The sequence below is a fragment of the Neophocaena asiaeorientalis genome, unplaced genomic scaffold (genome assembly GCF_003031525.2).
Source record: "Neophocaena asiaeorientalis asiaeorientalis breed wild unplaced genomic scaffold, Neophocaena_asiaeorientalis_V1.1 scaffold16, whole genome shotgun sequence".
Classification (NCBI taxonomy): Eukaryota; Metazoa; Chordata; class Mammalia; order Artiodactyla; family Phocoenidae; genus Neophocaena; species Neophocaena asiaeorientalis.
Window position 1 is genome coordinate 55,611 of NW_020175446.1, and position 24,793 is coordinate 80,403.

General features: G+C 51.8%; 1 protein-coding gene across 8 annotated transcripts in view; it reads left to right on the plus strand.

Moving 5' to 3' along the window:
- The window catches only part of ARHGEF10 (Rho guanine nucleotide exchange factor 10), an 89,852-nt gene that overhangs the window by 5,299 nt on the left and 59,760 nt on the right, over window positions 1-24,793 (plus strand). For 2 of the 8 annotated variants that reach the window (XM_024768054.1, XM_024768061.1), the window contains exons 2-7: window positions 10,312-10,421; window positions 16,259-16,447; window positions 17,058-17,336; window positions 18,867-18,930; window positions 21,593-21,669; window positions 23,631-23,687. In XM_024768054.1, the coding sequence (XP_024623822.1) occupies window positions 10,355-10,421; window positions 16,259-16,447; window positions 17,058-17,336; window positions 18,867-18,930; window positions 21,593-21,669; window positions 23,631-23,687 (733 nt within the window). In that variant the 5' untranslated portion in view covers window positions 10,312-10,354. Of the gene's footprint in view, window positions 1-9,719; window positions 9,898-10,008; window positions 10,109-10,210; window positions 10,422-13,303; window positions 13,620-16,258; window positions 16,448-17,057; window positions 17,337-18,866; window positions 18,931-21,592; window positions 21,670-23,630; window positions 23,688-24,793 lie in introns of those variants that run through there. The other 6 variants (XM_024768060.1, XM_024768059.1, XM_024768058.1 and 3 more) reach the window with 6 other exon arrangements.

The window sequence follows — 24,793 nt, forward strand, 5'->3', positions numbered from 1 at the left end:
GAGGGGTCGTGGACAGATATCTTTGTGATATCCTGTTTTTATTTCCTTTGAATAAATACCCAAAGATGGGATTGCTGGGTCATATGGTAGCTCTATTTTCTATATTTTTGAGGAACCTCCATACTGTTCTCCATAGCGGCTGCACCAATTTACATTCCCACTAACAGTGCACGAGGGTTCCCTTTTCTCCACACCCTCATCAACACTTGTTATTTCTTGTCTGTCTGTTGATGGCCATTCTAACAGGTGTGAGCTGATATCTTATTGTGGTTTTGATTTGCATTTCCCTGATGATTAGTGATGTTGAGCATCTTTTCATTTGAATTTCTTCTTTGGAAAAATGTCTATTCAGTTCTTCTGCCCGTGTTTTTAGAAATCAGATCGGTGGTTTTTTGGCTATTGTGTTGTATGAGTGCTTTATGTATTTTGGACATTAACCCCGTATTAGATAGATAATTTGCAGATACTTCCTCCCATTCTGTAGGTCGTCTTTTCACTTTGTTGATGGTTTCCTTTGCTGTGCAGAAAGTTTTTAGTTTGATGTAGTCTCGCTTGTTTATTTTTGCTTTTGTTACCTCTGCTTTTGGTGTCAAATCCAAAACCTCATCACTAAGACTGATGTCAAGGACTTTATCACCTGTGTTTTCTTTTAGGAGATGTATGGTTTCAGGCCGTACATTCAAGTCTTTAATCCAGTTTGAGTTAATTTTTGTGTATGGTGTAAGGTAATGACCTAGTTTCATTCTTTTGCATATAGCTGTCCAGTTTTCCCTGCACTAATCATCGAAAAGAGATCGTCCTTTCCTCTTTGACTGTTCTTGCCTCCTTTCTTGCAGATTAATTGAACATATACACATGGGTTTATTTCTGGGCTCTCAGTTCTTTTCCATTGATCTGTGTCTATTTTTTTGCCAATACCATTCTGTTTTGATTACAGTAGCTTTGCAGTGCAGTTTCAAGTCAAGAAATGTGATGCCTCCAGCTTTGTCCTTCTTTCTCTTGGCTATTTGTGTGTTTCCATACAAATTTAAGGATTGTTTGTTCTATTTTTGTGAAAAAAAAACCATGGGAATTTTGATAGAGATTACATTGAATCTGTATATTGCTTTGAGCAGTGTATAGACATTTTAATGATAGTAATTCATCCAGTCCGTGAGCACAGAATATCTTTCTATTTATGTGTATCTTCTTCAGTTTCTTTTACCAGTATCTTATAGTTTTCAGTGTCTAGGTCTTTCGCCTCCTTGGTTAAATTTTTTCCTAGATTTTTTCTTTTTGATGCAATTGCAAATGTGATTGTTTTCTTAATTTCTCTTTCTGACAGTTCATTATTAGCATATAGAAATGAGACAGATTTTTGTATATTGATTTTGTATCTTGCAACTTTACTGAACTTGTTTATTCTAACAATTTTTTTGGTGGAATCTTTAGGGTTTTCTATATATAATGTCGTCAGCAAATAGTGACAGTTTTACTTTTTCCTTTTGATTTGGATGCCTTTTATTTCTTTTTCTTGCCTAATTGCTCTATCTAGGACTTCCAATACTATTTTGAATAAAAGTGGTGAGAGTGGGCATCCTAGTCTTGTTCCTGATCTTAGAGAAAAAGTTGTCTGCTTTCCATTCTTTTTTTTTTTTTTTTTTTTTTTTTTTTGCGGTACGCGGACCTCTCACTGCTGTGGCCTCTCCCGTTGCGGAGCACAGGCTCCGGACGCGCAGGCTCAACAGCCAAGGCCCACAGGCCCAGCCGCTCTGCGGCATGTGGGATCCTCCCGGACCAGGGCACGAACCCGTGTCCCCTGCATCGGCAGGCGGACTCCCAACCACTGCGCCACCAGGGAAGCCCTGCTTTCCATTCTTGAGTATGATGTTAGATGTGGGTTTGTCCTAAATGGCCTTTATTATGTTGAGGTACATTCCCTCTGTACCCACTTTGTTGAGAACTTTTGTTTTGAATGGGTGTTGAGTTTTGTCAGATGCTTTTTCTGCATCTATTGAGATGATAATATGATTTTTATCCTTTTTAAATTTATTTTTTATTTTATATATTTTTAGAATTTATTTTATTTTTGGCTGCGTTGGGTCTTCGTTGCTGTACTTGGGCTTTCTCTGGTTGCGGTGAGTGGGGGCTACTCTTTGTTGTGGTGTGCGGGCTTCTCATTGCGGTGGCCTCTCCTGTTGCAGAGCATGGACTCTAGGCACGTGGGCTTCAGTAGTTGTGGTTCGCGGGCTCTAGAGCGTGGGCTCAGTAGTTGTGGTGCATGGGCTTCATTGCCCCATGGCATGTGGGATCCTCCCGGACCAGGGCTCAAACCCGTGTTGCCTGTATTGGCAGGCAGGTTCTTAACCATTGTGCCACCAGGGAAGCCCCTGTCCTTCATTATTTTTAAAAATATGGTGTATCACATTGGTGGATTTGCAGATGTTGAACCATCCTTGCATTCCTGGAATAAATCCTTTTCACTTAGTGTTGAATTTGGTTTGCCAGTATTTTGTTGAGGATTCTTGAATCTGCGTTTATCAGGGATATTGGCTTATAACTTTCTTGTGACATCTTCATGTTCTGCAACTTTAGTGAATTTTATGAGATATGTACAGAACATTCCATCCAAAAGCAGCAGAATGGACATTTTTGTCAAGCACACATGGAACATTCTCCAGGATAGATCACGTTAGCTGACAAAACAAGTCTTGATACATTTAAGAAGACTGAAATCATATCAAGCATCTTTTCTGACCACGATGGTGTGAAACTGCTAATCAACCACCAGAAGAAAGTGGGAAGATTCACAGAAGGTGCCCATCCCTGTGGCTTGGCTGCCATAGTTGCACTTTCTCTGCCGTCTCCTTTGCCTCTCCCTCCTCATTCCCATCATCATCGTGGTCATGAGCCTAGCCTCTTGCCCTACAGCCTCCTGGGGGATGGCCTCCAGCCACCTGGCCCTCCTCCCCGATGCCCTGTCCACCTGATGCCAGTGTGACCTTTTTTTTTTTTTTGTGATAGATACGCGGGCCTCTCACTGTCGTGGCCTCTCCCGTTGTGTGCAGAGCACAGGCTCCAGACGCGCAGGCTCAGCGGCCATGGCTCACGGGCCCAGCCGCTCTGCGGCATGTGGGATCTTCCCGGACTGGGGCACAAACCCGTGTCCCCTGCATCGGCAGGCGGACTCTCAACCACTGCGCCTCCAGGGAAGCCCCAGTGTGACCTTTTAAAAAAGCAAGTCTGGCCACATCAGTCCCTGATCAAACACCTTCCGTGGTGCCTTCCGAGCTGAGGCCGAGGCTCTGCCCTGGACAGGCCCCACCTCAGGCCACAGCCTCCTCTGCCTGCCCTCACCTCCTGCTACTCTCCCCCGAGTCTTCCTCAGGAAAGCTCTCTCCACTCCCCACACTGAGGCTGCACTCCGGCTCTGTCCTCCTTCCTCCCGTCCTGGGGAGTCTCAGCCCCCCCTGCAGCAGGGCAGATGTGACTGCAGACGCTGCCTGGACACAGCCCTCCTTCCCACCCCACAGTGGTCCACAGTGTGGCCCAAGCCAGTGCTGGGTGTGTGCACAGTGCCAGCATCCCAGGGGACGGCGACTGTAGGGTGGGACCAGGTGGAGCCAGGCCGCCCCACACCTGGGCTGAGCTGCTGCCCCTGGACGCGTGATGAAAGGCTCCAGGGAGCTTTGCGAGGACAGTGGCTTCGTCTGCATCCGACTGCTGTAATTACACATTCGCACAGCACACTTCCTTCTCTGTGGAAGAATTTCATTGTGTTTCCTGTAAGTAACGGGAACTCCTGCTGGAATATGAGCCCCTGGGCCAGGGCCCTCACAGTCCGTCACCCTTGACCTTGACCCACGTGCCCCTGCAAGGAAGGCAGGGGGATGGATGTCAGCCCCAGGGTTTTCCCAGGTCCCTTCCATTCCTGAGGCTGGATGTCCTTGTCTGTAAGGATTGTTTTTGAAAGTTGGGACTCACATCATGCAAGAAATTGCTGCGCGTGTGGGTCACAGGAGGAGGGGTGGGGCGTTGCCTGCCGTCTCGCCTCCTCGCCGCCCTCCTCCCCTGATCCCTTGGGGTGATTTGGTGCCTGTTTGCTCTGCGTCCTTGGTCAAGTCCTGAACTGCCACCGGCTGGGGTGCTCTGTGCCTGTCCTTGGAGGGGCATGTGTGGCGGGGGAGGTGGCAGGGAGGCCTGGGCGGACAGAGGACAGGCTGCAGCCCAAGAATTAATGAGAGGAAGAGATGCCCACCAGCTGACTGAGAGGGCACAGAATGTCACACACGGAGATGGTGATGACCCCCTTGCAAGAGTAACTTTGTCGTGTTTTGTTTTATGAATATAATACCCCCTTTGATGAAAACATTTCTCAAGGACACTGCCAATTAAAGACAGAACTAACTTCGTCCTTGGTAAGTTTTGAAATGAAGCAACTATGCTTTTTGTCTAGGTGGTTTTGAGGTTCTGAGAGAAGGCTCTCAGGCTGGATTGTGTGGCCATGGACAACCGTGTTGGGGGCCTTGGATGCGGGCAGGCTTCAGGAGTCCGCGGGGCGTGAAGCGTTTGTGCTGTGAGTCTCTGGGTGCCTTGGTCCTCGGGGGGCAGCGGGGCAGCTGTCTTTCTGATGCTTGAGTCTGGCTCGGGGCGCATGCATCCCGGCTGATGTGGACCTGCGACTGGGGGCAGGGCCTGCTGGATTCTGGAGGGACCTGGCACAGAACAGCAGCAGTGCAGGCCAGTCCAGTCCAGGTCAGTCCAGTCCAGGCCAGGTCAGTCCGGTCCAGGCCAATCCGGTCCAGGCCATCCAGTCCAGGCCAGTCCAGTCCGGTCTGGGCCAGGCCTGGCCTGTGGTCCAGGTGTTTAAGGGATGGAAGAGTGAGGGGCAGAGAAGGTAAGGGAAAGTGGGGACAGGAGCATCACCCCGCCCCGCCCCCCTCCAAAAAATGTTCTTCTGAAAGCAGACCCCGTGTCAGGCACAGTTCTGGGTTTTGTTCCTTATTAGGAGGCCCTAATAAATAATTAAATGCATGTTTTCACCCCATAAAAGTGCAGGTTATGGCCTGGGCATCAGCCAAGCTTCCACGTGCTCATTCTTTTGGGCCCGTGTGTCACGGCCTGTGGTGTTTGCAGGGACAGTGTCGGGGGAGGCTCCAGGGCTGTATCCCCGTCCCGAGCCACGTGGACTCCCCAGGGGGTGGGCACACAGAGAGAGACAGAGAGAGAGACACACACAGAGAGACAGAGAGAGAGAGACACAGAGAGACACACACACACAGAGACACACACACAGAGATACAGAGACAGAGACAGAGAGACACACAGAGATACAGAGAGACAGAGAGACAGAGACACACAGAGATACAGAAACAGACTTAGAGAGATACAGAGAGACAGAGAGAGACAGAAACACAGAGATACAGAGAGAGACACAGAGAGACACACACAGAGACACAGAGATACACACAGAGAGACACACAGATACAGAGAGAGACACAGAGAGACACACACAGAGATACAGAGAGACAGAAACACAGAGATACAGAGAGAGACACAGAGAGACACACACAGAGACACATATAGAAACACGGAGACACAGAGATACAGAGAGACACACACAGAGATACAGAGAGAGACACACAGAGAGACACACATACAGATATAGAAAGAGACACAGAGAGACAGAGAGAGGACACGGAGAGACAGACACAGAGAGACAGAGAGAGGACATGGAGAGACAGACACAGAGAGACAGAGAGAGGACATGGAGAGACAGAGACACACACACAGAGATACAGAGAGAAAGGCACACACAGAGAGACAGAGACACACACACACACCACACACACACGCAGAGGTGCCCGGGAGCTGTTCGCAGGGTGAGTTCGGGTCAGGAGTATGCGGGAGGGGGTTGGTTCATAAAGATTTGCAGGCAGGGCAGCAGGGCCGAGGCAGCGCGGGTGTGGGTGGCAGAGCGTGCGCTGCCTGGGGCGGGGGGGCACGATTCCCAGCCTCCGTCCAGGTGAGCACCCCTCCAGGAGTTCTGAGGGGTTGATCCCCTGGACAGGGGACCATTTGGAAAAGATGGTGAGCAGGTGAACACCTGTGGGTTGGATGCTGTGTAATAGCCATCGCCACACGGAATAAATCACTTCTATTCGCTTTTTTCCTTTCTGAGGGGAGGGGAGGAGGCCCCATGGAAGTGGCCTCAGTCTGACGTGAGCAGAGAAACATGGGACCCAGGACACACCCCCAGCGAGGCACCATGCTCTGCACTCCTGTGCCCTTTGCGGTCCACATTTGATGAGCACAAAATAGACGTCCCTGACGGCTAAGTTCTGTGCTCGGCTTAGGGAGAAGCTGTGCTTTTCTTTCTTTCCCCTCCCTCTCTCCCCACTCCCTTCCTTCCTTCTTGTTTCTGTGAGCATTATGTCTACTTAAAAATCTATGAAAATGTTCAGTGAAAAGGGTTGGTGTGTTTGGTTTGCCCTGGAGTTTGTTTGGTTAAACTTAGATGGAGCCTTTCCAACACGACTCATACCGTAAGGTCCTGTGAGCTTTTAGTTTTTCCTTCCTGGATCTCCATGTGGAGACAGAACCTTCCTGACATGAGGTCGCTGGGAAGCTCGTGGTTTTAGGCAACGGCGGACCCAGCGCCAGCGGCTGTGAGCCATGAGGATTCGTGCGTCCCCCGCATCCCCGGGCTCTGTCCCTGGGCTCTGTCCCTGGGCTTGAGGTGCACTGGCTCCCACTGGGCTCTGAGTGGACATCCAGCCCTCGTACGGAACGCGGGGTGCCCCGACCTACCGCGGCGCAGTCTCTGGTGCGTGGACTCGACGGGTCCCAGCTGGGTGGGTCGGGGGCAGGCTCAGCCTGTAGTCTGTCTGCCAACTTTTTGTGACTGGACAGCACGGAGGCCGGGGTGGGAGTTGGGGAACCAACCCCAGTGCCGTCTGCTCCCAGGCCCGTGGCTGCCGGCAGAGATGTCCCTGTCACCTCGGTTCACAGCGAGGAGACCGAGCTCATCCAGCCGGAGGGTTGGAGCCAAGCAGGGTCTCCCCGGACTGGCTACCGAATCCAGGCTCCCAGCCCCCTGCTTACTCGTCATGCTGCTTCTCAGCGGAAAGGACCTTGTGGAGAGCCCTCTGCCTTCCACACCCGCAGGACCCAGAGCCTCCCCTGCGCAGGGAATACCTGCTGGGAGGGGCGGCGGGTCCCGTCCCTCAGAGCGTCCACACGTCCACGGTGCTCTCCCTGCAGGTCTGCAGAGACGGCCAAGATGCTGGAAACCTCACTGGAGCAAAGACTCAGGCTATTTCCATGAAATTAAAAAAAATCAAGTGACTGGGGCACTTCTGCCGCCACCCAGGCTCTGAGGCAGAGTCACAGCCGCACTGCAGGGACCATCTCTGTGCCCGTCTCTCCGGGCTGCTGCTTCTACCGCGTGTGTCATCTTTTTGCTGGAAACCACAACCTGAGCGCACAATGAAATCTCTCATTAGGATGCTTAAATTGGAAAATGGCAGTGATAATCCCCACGGCCCTGCAGCCCAGCTTGGCCTTATTTCCTGCTGCTCGTCTGCTGGGGAGGAGCCTTATGAAAGCGAGAGTTGTCCTCCGTCCCGAGGTCGGTTGTGGGCCGATCGGGCTTCATCCCGTCCCTAAAAACACCTGGAGGGCATCCGGGAGACGGCAGGTGCCCAGTTTCGGGGAGCAGGCTTCCTAGGGCTGCTGGGAGGTCCAGGGGCTGATACTTCAGTGCTGGGTGATGCCTGCGTGGAGTGGAATTCAGATCACGGACACCCAGGCCCCCCAAATCCAGAGGCAGATCCTGTGTGTGTGTGTGTGTGTGTGTGTGTGTGTGTGTGTGATCGGGGAGCAGGCTTCCTAGGGCTGCTGGGAGGTCCAGGGGCTGATACTTCAGTGCTGGGTGATGCCTGCGTGGAGTGGAATTCAGATCACGGACACCCAGGCCCCCCAAATCCAGAGGCAGATAGTGTGTGTGTGTGTGTGTGTGTGTGTGTGTGTGTGTGTGTGTGAGCTTCCAGGAAGGCAGTTTCCCATGGATGCTGATTTGGGAAGAAAACAGTCCCTGAGTGTCGTGGTCTGACTGAAATTAATAGGCAGTCACACACACAGACCGAGGCACCAGGGGCCTGGGTTCCAGTCCCAGCTCTGCCTCTGGAGACAAGAGCCGTGCTCTCTCAGCTTCTCACCCTTGGGTAGGATGACTAGGACGGCTGCGAGGTCCATCTTGGCATCCTGGGAGCGCTCTGAGGGTGAGCGGTGGCTGTTTAATAGGATCAGGCATCAGAGTAAGAAAAAGCACAGGCGTAGTCATTCTTTGTTTTGTCCCACACGTTAGCAATGGGAAACGAGAAGTCAATTTGACTCTGTTTTGTGCATTTTCAGTAGAAACAAATAGCATTAATGAGATTTGTCCAGCATGGTTTAAGGTGAGTAAATGACGTGATTGAGAAACCCGAATCTGTAAGACACGGAAAGCCACGTGGCTGGCAGGTCCCGCATGGCTCTGCGTCCCGCTTGTTCTGGACAAGCCTGGGCAAAGTGCCAGCAGTGTCTGCGAGGGATGGTGCTGGGGTCACACAGAGGGGTGCATGGGGCGTGCTCTGCTCTGACGCCCAGCTCCCTGGCAACTTGGGCCCTGTTCTCACCGACCCGGCAGGTCCTCGGACTGCTGTGCATTTGGCTGGTTCGTGCTGGGGGAGTGAGGCAGAGCCTCCGTCCTCAGTCAGTGGTGTGGATGTAAAGTAACGTGGGAGCCCTCATCGCCCTGGGAGCCCCGACCAGTTCCTTCTTCCTCGCTTCCTCCCAGGACAGGGATCGCACTGTCTTCCTTCTGCGGACCCATGTCTGTCCTGCCCAGCAGTGCCTGTGGGGTCCTGGCACCGGGTCCAGGGCCGCCCAGTGGCCCCACCTGCTTCCTTCTTGGGCGTCACCTAAGGCTCAGCACCGCGGACGTGGTCTGTGTCATGTCACTGCTGACCTGGCGCCACGTGAAGCCGATGTGAATCCAACAGGATGTTAAAAACGCACTCGGGTATTTTGATTTACTTCTTGGGAGAGGACATGGCAGCGGACATCGCCCCGGTTCTGTGTGCTTCTGAGGCCCCGAATCCTCCTGTCCTCCCTCCTGTTCCTTCCCTGTAGCCCCCTGGGCCTCCGTGTGTGTGTGTGTGTGTGTGTGTGCACGTGTGTGAGCACGTGTGTGCACACACCTTGGTCACGTGGCCGTGCACGTGTGCATGCGTGTCCCCTTGTTGTGACTTCACAGACCAGGATGTGGCAGGTGTTGGTTGAGGGTTTGTTGACTGAAACGGAAGCAGTCGTTTTACGTTCGCTCTCAGGAGCCGGCATGTCTCCCCGTGGAGAAAGGTTTGGTCGTCTGCTTACTGTTCCAGGTTCTCCGGGACTCGAGTTCCCTGACCCTTGTGGTCTGAACGTGTCTGTCGTAAATGGTTTGGAAACCGCACTGCAGTTTCTCTCCGAGAGGGTGAACTGCCTCGGTTGGCGTCACTGAATGTCGTGTGTCGTCCGTGGGGCTAGGGTGTCACTGAGGGGCTTCCCTGGGCCTCATCTGGGACCCTGAGAACTGGGAAGGTGCTTCTGCAAAGTGAGGCTTCCCGAGTGAGGTTTGCTTTCCTGCGACCGTTCTGGAAGAATCCAGGCAGGTGTTGGTGGTGTCAACACCCATAACCAGAGACCTTGGTTCACAGGACGCTGAGGGGTGCGGGACCAGCCTTCTCCCGGCCTGGCGGTTCACGCTCATTCTTAGACCAGCGTGCGAGGAAACAGGAAGAGCAGAAAAGAGAAAGGAAACAAAGCAGGATGCAGGCATCCGGCCCAGACCCAAGGGTTTACTGACCCGCTGGCTCGAAAGGGCTTGAGGAAACGGTCAGCCTCCTCCTTCATCCTCAGAAACTAATCCTTCACTCAGAACTGTTAAAGATTTAGTTGAAGGAGGAAGAAAAACCATTGGACTTGTGTGTCTATTTCTCCCCTTAGAACATGTGTGAAATTAAGCAGAGAATCAAGGCGTCCTGGGCCGGGAGGGGTCCGGCCATTGAACCCAGCTGCAAAAATCAACGCCTGGCTGCAATTCAAGGTGACGTCAAGACACCGTCAATCTCCATTTGGCTTTGCCCTGAGTGTTATTTCGAGGCAGTTTGCGGTCCTCACGTCCTTAGATCTTTCGCTGCAGCTATGGATGGAATCTGCGTTTTCCTTCTCTCAGGCTGTCGGCGGGGTGCCCAGAGGTGTCCGGGGCCACCCTCTCCCTGGCCCTGACAGTGTGTTTCATCCCCGCAGGTCCCAGATCCTCCGAGCCCAGGAGCAAGGTGGACGCGGCAGCATGGACCAGCCGGGCCCGCCGGCTCCCGTCCGGGAAGGTAACAGGTTGCAGGCCGGTGGCGGGGCAGGTGAATTGGGGCTGTTTCCCAGGCTCCATGCTCCGGGCATCACTAACCCGTGGCCTCTGGGGTGGGGCCTGGGCTAGGAGCTCCTGGGAGGGAGGAGGGTCTACCCAGGCCCTAGGGGGCGGAGGCCTGGGGATCCTGGCCGAGCCCCTCCACCCATCCCTGCGGTGCCCACACCAGTGTCTAGGGTCTCCTGTGTTTACTTTCACCCGACCCATCAGAACCCCCTGGAGGTGGTAAGGGGGGGTGACGGCCCATTTCAGAGACGAGATTTAGGCCGAACCCTGCGGCCACTGGCCACCTGCCAGCGGAGCTTAAGGCAGCCTCCTTGTCGGCTCCCTCCAGGTCTGCCAGGGGTTCTGGGGCCTGTTTCTGGGCCGCAGTTTGATCTGAGTGTGAGTGGCTGGCCTTTGGGGTCTTCCAGGCTAGACCCGACTTTGACTGTTTGAACTGAAAGCGAGACAGACCAACACCGCTCACCACTTTTCATCCCCGTCAAGGAGGTGATGCCCAGACGATGCCGGGCAGCGTGGCCTCTCAGGGACAGGCCTGGGGTCCCCACGGCCCCCTGTGCGCTGGGCTGTCTCCTGGTGCTGGCCGCACGCTCCCGAGTGTGGCCCGGGCAGTGGGCTCCCTCCTACCCCCCGACTGCCCTCCCGCCCCTTCCTTCCTGGCCTTTCACTGAAACCAGCCATCGCTGTCTTCTGTGCCGTTTCGCTGTTTCCATGGGGCACCAGCACCCTCGGCACCCATGCAGGATAGGGAGCTGCTGGGCTCCGAGGTGTTCAGGGGGCGTCGGCTATTGGGGGCATCAGAATACAAAAGGCAGGCCCAGAAGCACCTGCACCTGGTTTTTAGGACCGTGGGTGACGTGCGCGCTGCTCAAACCTGGTGGCAGGTGCGTTGTCCTTCCAGGACACAGGGTCTGCTTTCCGCAGAGGAGGCCACGCCTGCCTGCCCTGCTCTCGACAAACGCCCAGTGTCCGCCGGTGCCCACCCCCCAGGGGCTCGGCCTCCCAGTCACGCCCCGAGTTCTGCAGAAACGCCCGTCCACCTTCACCCCCAGAGGCACCTCTGCGCTTGGTCCCAGGAGGAGAGGGCCTGGCCCAGCAGCACCACGTCCTGGTGGGCGGGCCTGCAAGCCTGGGACAGGCCTCGGCCCAGGGTGCATGGCCAGGCGCCCGGGCACCACGAGGTGGCAGCCAGGCCTGTGCGGGGACTCAACTGGCAGGAGGCCGCGTCCGAGGTCCAGCCGCAGGGATGAGATGCTTAGGCCTGTCTGCTGAGAGGGCAGCTTACATGTTCTGCCGGCGGGAAAAGCAGAGAAGAGAGAAGACGGTACCTGTGTGGGGTGGAGGCTGATTGCCGTGATTATTTCACAGAGCACAGGTGGATCAAATCATCCAGTCCTGCGCCATAAATACAGTTTTTATTTGTCACTCATGCCTGAATAAAGACGGAAGAGGACAGGTGCAGAGAGCGAAGGGTCCCTCGGGGGGCTGGAGGGGCGCTGAGGGCTGAGCAGAGTTCACCACCCTTTCCCACGAGCACCCTCCGTCCTCTCCCCGCAGTGGGCCGCTTGCCCCCCCACCCCTTGCTACTCCAGCACCAGGTGCTCCTGGGCCCTGCTCGCCTGCTGTCTTCACGGTCGCGAGCGAGTCACCGGCAAAGCCCGTCGCTCCCGGGGCGCAGCCAGTCCTGCCAGGCTGTTCACGGGTGATTCCCCCGACCCTGTCCCCAGGCAGGGCCCCTCTTAGCTGGGAGGTGACTCGCAGCTGGGAGAAGGTGGGACCTTCTACGGGGACCACCTTCTACATGGGCCGCCTGGGAGGTTTCCTCTGGGGAGCCTGGGGAGGTCCCGCCGACGTGGGGTGTTGAGGATGCCGGGAGAGGACCAGCTCCATCTCCCCGGGCTGATGGCTGTTTCCTGGTTGACAGCCCAGGGCTAAGACCACAATTTAAACATGTTAGTACCATGCCTTAAACATGATTAATCTCTGATACAAGATTTTCTGGGTAGTTAGCACTTGTGACGATTAGCAATGGGGATAACAGCCTGGCATCGTTTTTGATGATTCAGTGATGCCTTAGGTATAATTTCCCCCATTGTGAAAATGAAACTGTCCTCTTAAAAATTCCCTTGAGGGACTTCTCCGGTGGCGCAGTAGATAAGAATCCACCTGCCAATGCAGGGAACACGAGTTCGAGCCCTGGTCCAGGAAAATCGCATATGCCGTGGAACAACTAAGCCCGTGCGCCACAACTACTGAGCCTGCGCTCTAGAGCCCGTGAGCCACAACTACTGAGCCCGCGTGCCGCAGCTACTGAAGCCCACGCGCCTAGAGCCTGTGCTCTGCAGCAAGAGAAGCCACCGCATGGAGAAGCCCGAGCACCGCAGCAAAGAGTAGCCCCCACTCGCCGCAACTAGAGAAAGTCCGTGCGCAGCAACAAAGACCCAACGCAGCCAAAAATAAATAAAATTAAATCTTAAAAAAAATAATTCCCTTGAACATGACAGAGGGGCTGGAAATCACTGAGGTCCGTTCTCCCCAGCACCACTGGGACACTTGTGTTTTCATCTGTTCTGTCTTTCCCCTCATATTTCTTCTCTGCATAATTGCAGCCATTGAATTTACATTTTTAAGATTGTTGAGTATACATTTTTATGTCGTACTTGAAACTTTACAAGTATTTTCCGTGTCACCACATAGCTTTCACAGCTGTCATTCTCAGTGGCTGCATAGTATCCCGTGCACAGTGTCATAACGTGTTCAGGTGAGGTAACGCTATCCATGTCCATCGTTACCTGTCATCAGGCACCGGTGCCTTTTCCAGAAGCTTCCTTGGCGACAAGTCAAATCGTCCGGGTAAAGTGGGATTTGGGAGGAGGTGGGGTGTGGCGGAGAAGCCCGCGGCTTCGAGGGTTTTGCACACAGCTGCTCGGGTTTGAGCGTGGTCCCTGAGGTGCGCGAGCGGATGACCGGGGGTATGTGTGCATCTCTCCAGGCCTCGGTTTCCTTCTCCTTTGGGATAACAGCTGGAGCAGCCCCGCCCTCAGGAGGTAACATCCATAAAGCTCTTAGAGGCGGGGCCCCTGGAGCCTCTCAGAGAGTCAAGCTAGAAGATGCTCCGGGATGTAAACACTGTATTCCAAGATGGTCCAGGATGTCTCAGGATGTAGAACTCAACACTTAGATGATGGTAAAGTCACTACCAGCTAAAGCTTTTCTATAATTAATAGCAAAACAAAAGAAAAGTGAGTCATGGTGGGGAAAGGAAGTCAGCAATGTCACCATGTTCCTGCTGCTTCGGGACAGTCCTCACCAGGTGCCCGGTGACAGTGATGAGCTCGGGCAGAAGTGAAGGACAGCGGGTGGCGTGCCAGCGAGTGACAGGGGGCGGCATTGTTCCGCCACCCTGCAGCCCTGGGACCTGGTCCCCGCTGTGACACGCAGAGCCTAGAGGCAGCAGAGGACGGGCTGTGAATAGCCCCTTGTTGGTGGGGCTGTGTGAGGCCTGCTGCTTCTTAAAGCTTTCCTTCATAACAGTGAGAGGAATTAAGAAACAAACAGCCTTCATTTGAAATAAAGAGAAGCATGTCTCGGGTTAAGCTTGCATATTATAATCAGCTATGGTCTTACAAGCCCCAGGAAGGACATGCCTAGCTCCGATCTCTGAATTTACAAATGCTCTTTTATTTTTTTCCCTTAATGTGATAATTTGTGGCACATCTTTAAAAGGTGTTAATGGGTTTTCAGCTGTCCTGGAGGGTTGTCTGCTCACAGAGGAGGGATGACCCCTGCGGCCAGCGCTCTCCCACTGGGAGTGCCAGGGACCCCAGCCAGCCCATCCTGATTACCAGGGTTCCTGGTCAGTTGTGTGGACTGTGGCCTTTGGTCCTAACTTCTGCCAGGAGTTGCGGGCTGCCGGGCTGGGCTGGGACTGATGGATTCCCTCCCCCACCCCACCCCGCTTTCCCTGCAGCTGCCGCCTCTTTCTTTCCTTCTTTTTTTTTGCTAAATCATTAGGTACTCAGTTTATTCACTGAAGTAAACCGGCAAACACATATTAGAGCAAAAAATCTCTGAAACAGGGCTTCCCTGGTGGTGCAGTGGTTGAGAGTCCGCCTGCCGATGCAGGGGACGCGGGTTCGTGCCCCGGTCTGGGAAGATCCCACATGCCGCGGAGCGGCTGGGCCCGTGAGCCATGGCCGCTGAGCCTGCGCGTCCGGAGCCTGTGCTCCGCAACAGGAGAGGACACAGCAGTGAGAGGCCCGCGTACCTCAAAAAAAAAATAATAAATAAAATAAATAAATAAATCTCTGAAACAGAAAAATAAAATTTTCCAGAACGTTTTCTAAATACAGTTGTCATCATTTCCTTAAATTCACGTTTGCCAAATACATGTGACAGGGAAATAATACCAATTAAATACCCTGACAAAAGTGATGGGGAAAAAGTAGCTTATGTCTTGACTTAGTAACAACAAATCATGCCGGGCAGTGTTGAGATTCTTGAGAGCACGGACTCCGAGCTACATGCTGGGGTTTTCTCTTGTCAAACTTCTTGTTTGAGATTATATCGTACAACTGCCAGACTTTGAGAATTAGATAAAATATACCTACAAGTGAATTTATGAAAATTGTTAGAAAAAAGCTTTACAGTATCTCGCACTAAATAGGCTCTAAAATATCTGCGAGGGGACAGAACAAAACATGAGCAGTGGGACCTGAGACACAGGCTCTCCCGTGACCACCTTCACCCATTTCTTTTTAGAACAAAATATTTGTAAGTGTAATTTATTTAGTATTTATATACATAATGTACAGAAAACTCAGATAGACACAGGATTTTAATGCCATTTCACGTTTTAATTCCAGCATATGCATTTTTTTTTCCTGGAAAAGATTTTTAAAGAAAGTCACCCCCTAGTGATTTGAGATTATGGCAGGAACAATGTTCTGATCCTTTAAATTCAACTGACTTTTTTTTTTTTTCTTGTAAAAGTCTGCATGAGGGATCTTATTGTTTGTTATGTAAAAACCCTTATATCAGCAAATCCTTGCATCCCCTCTCACTTTCCCCCAAAGAAAGCAGTGTTGGAAAGAATTCTCATGACCAGGGTGACACAGGTAGCTCACAGCTGTGGATTTTAACCGTGAGGACAGTATGCAGCCCGCTGGGATGAACAGAAGGGATGAAATCATTATACTGGTCGCGTAGGAACTGCTCCTTGCCTGGTGGTTTATTTAATGTTATTCCAAGTTGATTTTTACGAATGGGGTTCTCAGTCCAGGTGTAAAGTGTGGGAAGTGCTTTTTCTCTTCCTTTCTGTCTCTCCTTTTTTCTTTCCAGACTGTGAGTTGTGGGTCCTTTTGAGAGGAAAGCCAGATCGCTGCCCCAAAGCCTGATGGCACGAACTCTCCCCAGTAGAAAGGCAGTGGGTCAGGGCTTCCCTGGTGGCGCAGCGGTTGAGAGTCAGCCTGCCGATGCAGGGGACGCGGGTTCGTGCCCCGGTCTGGGAAGATCCCACATGCCGCGGAGCGGCTGGGCCCATGAGCCATGGCCGCTGGGCCTGCGCGTCCGGAGCCTGTGCTCCGCAACGGGAGAGGCCACAACAGTGAGAGGCCCGCGTACCGCAGAAAAAAAAAAAAAAAAAAAAAAGGCAGTGGGCCAGCCCGGCGGGAGATGCGGGGAGGGCGTGTCCTGGTGCCGCCAGCACCTCTAGGTGACCATCTGGGTGCTCATCGCTGGCTGACTTTGGCTGCGGTGTGTTTAGGAGCGTGGAAGCCGTTTTCCCGGTAACGCTGACACTGTGGTTTACGTTACCTTAAACTTCAGAGAATGAAGTCAAGTACGACACTAACAACAATGAGGAAGAGGAGGGGGAACAGCTGGATCTCGACGGCGTAGATGAAGCTCCAGAAGCAGACAGACGGGCTCCGGGTGCCCCCGAGGCCAGGGACACGGGAGCAGACAGCCCCGCCTCCAACACCACCATCCCCGCCACCAACACCGCGGCCGGATCAGGTGCGTCCTTGGGCCGCCCGGGAACCAGCCGGCCCACCTGTGGGTTGGAACGTCCTGGGGAAGGTGGGGTCCGGGAGCCCGAGATGTGTGATGTTTCTGTGATACGATGTGAACTGAAATGACTTAACTCAAGTTTGGCCGAGATTCTCTTGTTTTCTATTTTCCGTGATTTTCAGTCTTGTCTACCTACCTTTCTATTTATATTTTGGAGGAAACAGGTATTGTTATTTTCTAATAAAAATGGCCTCACCAGTTTGTCACTGTGTTGCATAAAACATTTTTTCAAAATAATGCCATTTGAGATGAAATGTAGAAGTTTAATTTATATTTTAAAATTTGGGGGTGGAGTTGGTGACTTTTATTCACTCACCGATGGTCTGGTTGGGACCGTCACCACGTCTCCACGTGGTTAGTGACCCCCCACTTCTGGCAGCTTGTCACCCATTCGCCTCATTGGAGGAGCCTCCCTGGGCTCAGCCAGGCTGCGTGCCCCGCCCCCAAGGTCGCGCTGACCCCACAGATGCCCCAAAGGACAGTGCTTCCAGACCTGGGGTGTGTCGGCCGTGCCCTTGACGGCCGGGTGTCTGCCACGGTCTCCTCTCACCCTCAGGACATGAAAATGGCACGGGAGCGGACACAGACGCCGTGGCGGAACCACTGAGACCCGGGGTCCCGACGAGAGTCAACCCCTACTCCGTCATCGACATCACACCCCTCCATGGGGACCAGCCGCCGCCTCCGGACCCGGAGGCCGAGGGGGAGGGCGGGGGCCTGCATGTGCCCAGCGGGTACTCGGTACCTGTGCCCTGCGGCTACGCCGTGCCCTCCGGCCTGCCCCTGCTGCTGCCTGCCTACTCCAGCCCTGCCCTCACCCCCGCGGGCCCCGCAGGTAGCGCTGCCACACCTGTGCCTCACCTCGCGGGGCGGCGGGGCTGGGGGGGAGGGCAGAAGGTGCTCTCCATCTCTCAGGGCAGACTGCACACCTGGGGCGTGTGTGTGCGTGTGCATGCGTGTGTAGCAGGCACACTGAGGACCCGGGAGAGGGGCAGGAGTCGGGAGAATAAGGAGGTTCCTCAGGAGGCCGGGCAGGTGCAGGGAGCCTGTCCCCGTACCTGTGATATTGGCTGTCGGGGGCCAGGGTGCTGAGGGGGCCCAGCTCCATGACTGGGGTTTTGGTTCAGTGAGTCACGGCTTTCACCTCCACTTAGCGGGAAGAAGCAGGCGTGTAGCTCCGAGGACGTGGTTTAAGCAGCCGCCTCCAGTCGTCTTCGCAGATGCCCCTTGGCTGCACTGCTCCAGCCTCAGCTGTTTCTGCAGGGCTTCAGTTTTTAGGTTTAAAGGGAGAGTGTGTGTCTCCCCGAAAGTCACACGTTGAAACCTAACCCCCAAGGTGATGGTGTCAGGAGTGATGAGGTCATGAGGATGGACCCCCACGCATAGGTTCAGGGCCCTGATAAAGGACCCCAGAGAGCCCCCAGCCCTTCCTCCAAGTGAGGACACAGAGAGAAGATGGTCTGTGAACCAGGAAGGGACCTCAGCAGACACTGCACCTGCCAGCGCCTTGACCTTGTACGTCCAGCCTCCAGGCTGTTGTCCATAAGCCGCGCAAACTGCAGTGCTTTGTGGGAGCAGCCAGGGCCCGAGTGTGCAGCTCACCGTTGTCCCGGCCGAAGCCCGTGGGTGGTTGCCACTCCCTCCTCGCCTCCCACCCCCCCGCACGTCCAGGTCAGGAGGGCAGCTGAAGACACAAACCCTCCCTCCTCTGGAGAAGTGCAGTTGGTTCTGTTCAGAATGAGCCCAGTAAAGGCATCTCGGCTGAGTTTTCCCTTCTCTCACCTGCTCCGCTTCCGTGTTCTGTGCTGGGACGCACCGTGAGGACTGTCCTAGGTGTGGACGTCCTGATGGGCAGGAGTAGCCCCGAGGACATTGGCGTCACAGAAGCATGATCAGGACATATTTGTGTGAAATTTCAGTAAGAGGGTTCTTTCCTTCCCAGTCAAGACAGTTGAGGAAAACAGGGAGTTTGGTTGTCAGATATCACCAACTTCAGTACTTCTTCCTTGAGAATCTTTTGAGCTTGTCATGTAGACACATTTTCAAGTAAATCACAATTGCAAATTCCCATGAAAACTTAAGAAACAGGAGGTAATTATGGTGTTTCTCTAGCTCGGTTTCTTTGGGCACCGTTTTATTTCAGGTCGTTTCATAAGACCTTTGGGTGTCACTCTTCATCGTAATCCTATTTTGAATACGTTTGATCTAAAAACTGAAAATCTTTATCAGTTGATCATCTTCACAATAAGGTAAACCTCTCGTTGATAAGAAAGGAAAATATGAAACCATTTTGAGGATAAAAAGCAACTTCCTCAACATTTCTTTCAGGCATAAAACAATGTGAACTTTTTCTCTTTCCTGGCAGAGACACAGGAAGGAGCAGAAGACAGCCAGTTGAATTCCTTGAGTCCTGAGGATCCAACAAACAGGTATCTTTACTAATTTTCCACGGATGTTCTGAGTCCCTGACCTTCTCCTGAAATGTCGTGCGCAGTGATTCCGAGGCTCTTACTGCCCAGGCCCCTCCCCCGCCCCGTGGTCTTTCTGTCCTCCGTACCCTCTGCCCTCTAGCCCAGGGACCCCAGATCGGGTCTTCGTAAACACCAGGACTCTTTAAGACATTAACATTATGCTTTGCAGAAAAAGAGAAAACTGCGGGTCCACAGCCACAGAGAGCTGGATGACGCACCACTCCCGTCTCCCTGCCAGAGACGTTCAGAGTACTTAACCTTGTAAAGGTTCTCAGAATCCCGAGGGGGAGAAAGGATCTTTAACTTTGTCTAACCCAGCTTTCATCTAAAATTCTTGAAACTGACTTGATTATAAGCCTTTCTTTCATGCCACTTGCCTTCACAAATGCTGTTGCATCTGCTCGAAATTCCCAGGAAAATCCCCTCCCCTAGGCAAACTCCTACTCACCCTTCAAAACCCAGCTTAAATGTTTCGTTTCATGAAACTGTCCTCCTCTGCGCTTCCAGAGCTCTGTGCACACACCTCCATTCTAATTGATGGCTTTGTGCTCTCACTGTTATTTCTGTGTCCCTTTCTGCTACTAGATTGAATTCTTCAAAGACAAAGACCAGGTTTTACCAAGTCTTAGAGCACCTACCACCTAGCATGGGAACATGCTTGGTGCATGGTAGGTGTGTTTTTTTGTTTGTTTTTAAACGGCTCTATCGAGTTATAATTCCCATACCATAGTACATTTCACTTATTTAAAGTGGACCATTCTGGTTTTTGGTATATTGCATTATTCGTTTTAAAATTGTGACAAAAATATATACCATAAAATTTGCCATTTTAACCATTTTAAAGTTTAAAACCTGGTGGCATTAAATACATTTACATTGTTGTGCAACCACTATCTACGTTTGAAACTTTTTCATCGTCTCGAACAGAAACCCTACCCACGATCCCCCCTCTTCCCAGCTCCTGTAACCTTTATTCTGCATTCCGTCTCTATGAATTTGCCTACTCTAGGTAACTCATATAATTGGAATTGTACAGTGTTTGTCCTTGTGTCTGGTTCATTTCACTCAGCATCATGTTTTCCAGGTTCATCCGTATTGCAGTGTATGTTGGAATTTCCTTCCTGTTTAAGGCTCAGTAATATTCCATTGTGTGTATATACCACATTTTGTTTATCTACCCATCTACTGATGGACACTTGGTCATTTCCACCTTTTGGCTACTGTAAATAACGCTGCTGTGAACGTTGGCATACAGGTATCTGTTCAGGTCCCTGCTCTCAGTTCCTTTGGGCACATACCTAGGAGTGGAATTGCTGGATCACACAGTAATCCTATGTTTAATTTTCTGAGGAACAGCCAAACTTTTTTCTGTCACAGCTGCACCATTTTACATTCCCACCAGCTGTGTGAGGGCTCCAATTTTTCCAAGCTTACTAAACGTATTTCCTGCTTTTTAAAATCATCGCCATCCTGGTGAGTGTGAAGTGGTACCTCGTGGTGGTTTTGATTTGTGTTTCCTTGATGGCTAATGATGTTGAGCATCTTTTCACGTGCTTATTGGCCATTTGCGTGTCTTCTTTGGAGAAATGTTATTCAAGTCCTTTTGCCCATTTTTGAATTGGGTTTGTTGTTGTTGGGTTGTAGGTTTTTTTTTTTTTTTTCTGCGGTACGCGGGCCTCTCACTGTTGTGGCCTCTCCCGTTGCGGAGCACAGGCTCCGGACGCGCAGGCCCAGCGGCCATGGCTCATGGGCCCAGCCGCTCCACAGCATGTGGGATCTTCCCTGACTGGGGCACGAACCCGAGTCCCCTGCATCGGCAGGCAGACTCTCAACCACTGCGCCACCAGTGAAGCCCCGGTTGTAGGTATTTTTTTATATAGTCTCAATATTAAACCCCTTTCAGATAAGTGATTCATGAATTTTCTCCCTTTCTGTGGGTTGTCTTTTCATTCTCTTGGTAGTGTCCTTTGAGGCACAAAAGTTTTTAATTTTGTTGAAGCCCAGTTTATCTATTTTTTCATATTATTTCCTGTGTTTTTGGTGTCCTGTCCAATAAATCATTGGCAAGACCAATGTCCTGAAGCTTTTTCATCCTTTACTTCTGAGAGTTTTATAATTGTAGCTCTTAAGCCTGGTGGGGGGTGTGTTCTGTAGAGGTCTGGTGGGTCCAGTTGGTCGGTAGTGCTGTTTACATCCTCTGTTTCCTTATTGATCTCCTGCCTGGTTTTTCTATCCAATATTGAAAGTGCTGTACTGAAGTCTGCCCTGTTGCTGGAGCTGAGAGGCCCAAGTCTCACTTGGGTGTGTCTGTACAACCCAGCATCGTTTGGGGCACATAGTGGACCCTCTGCAAGATCTGAGAAACAGGAGGACGAGTCAGGCCTCTTGGGACAGGGACTGCATTTCTTCATGTCTTGTTGCACTGGATGCTGTGCTAGACATGTGGTGTGTGTGTGGTAGGCATTCAAATGCACTTATTTATACATGGTTGTGGAGGAAATCTTGAACCTGGTGTGTCCTGTAACGCTACCTGGGAAAGTGCCCAATCTGCACGCACAGTGACTTTTCAATCACTGGAGGGATTCTCAACATCCTGATGTTCTGGTGTGTTTTCTCTAAGTGAAGGTCCAGTCCATAAGGAGGACAGCGCCCTCGCCCGGTGGGTTGCAGATCCGGCCAATACAGCCTGGATGGAAAGTGAGTACCACGGCCGCCGGGAGCCTGGAGGGCCACCCCTGAGCCCCCTGGGGACAGTGTGTATTTGTCAGCCTCAGCCAATTATTCTCCTGTCCTGTGTCCATTCACCTGAAGTACTGACCAGAGCTGACTGTGTAGATGCTTCCCCAGGGCCCCGTGAAGCTGTCACTTTTGTCTCCCATCAGATCATCTCTGCTGTCTGCATCCCAGAATCTCCCTCTTCCTGATTGATTCTTTCTAGTACAGGTCTTGGTTTTTGTCATAAAAGTCAGAGATTTGGGGACTGAGGCATTAACAAGGCATTGTGTCTTGTGATCCCCGATGAGATGACTTCTCATGGTGCCATTTTAAAGAGGGAGTGGTGGATGCTTAAGCCAGGCCACTGACCAGATGGTGCAGCAGACCTTCTGTTCCATGTGTGGTGTAGAAAGCAGAGCTAATTTTGTCTTTTATTATTTTTTTTAAAGTGAGACTTTTCTAATTATCCCTTTTACTATCCACTGGCTCACTAATTTCTGTGTAATCATCTTATATGATTGACTTACAAGGTAGAACCATCTTAATCTCCTAATTGTTAAATTCTCCCCTGGAATGTTTCATTCTGGTTTTAATTATGACATTGCCAAAACAGACAACTCAGCATAAGTAGATGCTTCTACTAGGGGGCTCTTACCTCTGGATCATTCCAGGATTAAGTTGTCACCTCACTATCCTCAAGCAATTTTATTTCCCAAGTAAAATCTGACGTTCTCCCATGACTCGTTTTTTTTTTTTTTTGGCCGTACGCGGGCCTCTCACTGTTGCGGCCTCTCCCGTTGCGGAGCACAGGCTCCGGACGCGCAGGCTCAGTGGCCATGGCTCACGGGCCCAGCCGCTCCGCGGCACGTGGGATCTTCCCGGACCGGGGCATGAACCCGTGTCCCCTGCATCGGCAGGCAGACTCTCAACCACTGCGCCACCAAGGAAGCCCCATGACTCGTTTTTATTAGCAGAACAGCTGTATTTGAAAGTAAGGTCTGTGCATCAGCAGCCCCCACACTGTCTAACGGGGGTGCAAATACCGTGGTCACAGTCGAGAAACATTATTCCGGGACAGCAAGCCTCTCTGACGTGGGAGCTTGAGCGCAGCACGAGAAGAAACTGGGTCCTGGGAATGTGGGGAGGGGACGGTGGCCGCACGTCAGAGGAGGGCGAGGCTGTATTTATGTCATTTTGGCTTGCGTTGGTTTGTAATCAGTCACCTTCGTGGGTTCCAGGATGGAGGACCCTATAGTTTGGAGCTCTTACGAATATGTGCATGAACTTCAAACCCCATTGCTCTCCTGTAGGACCACTGACACGCACACGGAGTATCTGCCCGTGGAGGATCCCTCCTTTTTTTTTTTTTTTTAAAGAAAACACCTTACAGTTTCCTAGGATGCTAACGTTTCACGTAATGCAGTTTGAGAGGTTTTGTCCTCAAAGCTCAGCATTTTTATACGCGCGTGTGGCCACGTTTCAACTGCAGGGGTGAAAAATGAGATGAAGCCATCGGTTGATTTTGAAGCTTCCTACCCGACAGCAGCAGTGAAGCTGCCCCTTTGTTTCTGAGACTGCACGCCACCTTTGTAATTTTTGTGTATCAGAACACATCAACTGCATAAGGTTAAAAATGTTTATAAAGAGCCGTGTAGAGACGTGTAATTGAATGCAAAATAATGGAATAAATTGGCTTGGAGACCGTAAAACTCCTGTTGGATACATTTCACAACCGCTTCGTTTCGAGATGTCCTTCCGTCCCAAGGAAGTGTTCTGCCCTAAAAACAGTGCTCATGCTTTGGTAAGGCCCCACGAGTCATCCTTATCATAACATTAACTTCTCGAGTAGCCGTAGCATCACAGGCGTCTGTAGCTCCGTGAAGTGCAGGATGCTCTCCCTGGGTCGGGGTCGGTTTTTAAAGTTCCCCTTCCTTTCCTTCCAGATCCGGAAGAAGCCATTTATGACGACGTGCCAAGAGAAAATTCAGACTCTGAGCCAGGTTTGATTTTTGTCTGGGGTGGAGTTTTATGAGACGCAGTTTACCGTCATTCCCTCTGGATGTAGGCGGGCAGGCAGAAACCTTAGGTGCACAGCTCTGTGTGTCTGTAATCACGTTTTGTAAGCTTACGGTGTCTCACCGGTGTTGTGCGCTACAATTTTGTGTGTGCACGTGTTTATATCCCAGCCCTCAAGGTAGGGTAATTTTCTCAGTTATCCTAAAAAGAAACAGGAGGAGTTAAAGATGGGAAAAATATGAATGGAAAGGGAAGAAACGTGGAGGCTTGAAGGGCCAGCATGTCTCTAATAAATGATATACAGGAAGTCATGGAGGAAGGAATTACTAAGAATTTTCCAGAATTACAGATGTAAGTTCCCGGGTTGTAGAAATACGAATTCAAAGCAGGTTGAGCATGAATCCGCCACGAGGCGTGTACAATTCCAACTGCCGAGCACAGCCCACTGTGCATATCTTAACAGCAGCAGGAGCGAGGGCGCCGTCACCCGGGAGGAACTGCAACTTCTCGACAGGCTGGGACACAGCAGGATAATTTCCCCAAGTGCTGAAGAAAGCTCGGTTCCAGCCCGCATCTTCACATCCAGCCCAAGTCTTGTCCTTGAACAAGAGAGAAACGGGCGACCTCAGACGCAGATTGGAGAGCTTCACCGCTCGTAGACCTCGAGGAATAGTTCAAGGAAAAGCGTACTGAACCCCATAGAAGGCAGGAAAGAGTAGTGAGCAAGTGAACTGACCCCCTCTCATCCCCCTTAGAGCCCCCTTTGCCCGAAAGGCGTGATGCAGAACACCCCAAATGGAATGTCAGGAAACCACGTCTGGCAGCATCTCAGCAAACAAGCCAAAGCCCATCCTAGCCCTGGAGGTTTGTCTCCAGAGTTCAGGTATCTTTCAACATCGGCTGGTTCTTTAGATGTCATTTCCCACAGAACCAGGCGAATGACACAAACCATGCGCTCGTCCTGATACACGCTTAGAAGGTACTTGGTACCATGCCTTCCGGTGTTAAAAACTCCTGATAGGAGGGAACTTTCCCGGCCTAATAGAGGACGTGTTCTTAAAACTGACAGCAAACTTCCTAATTAAAAGCG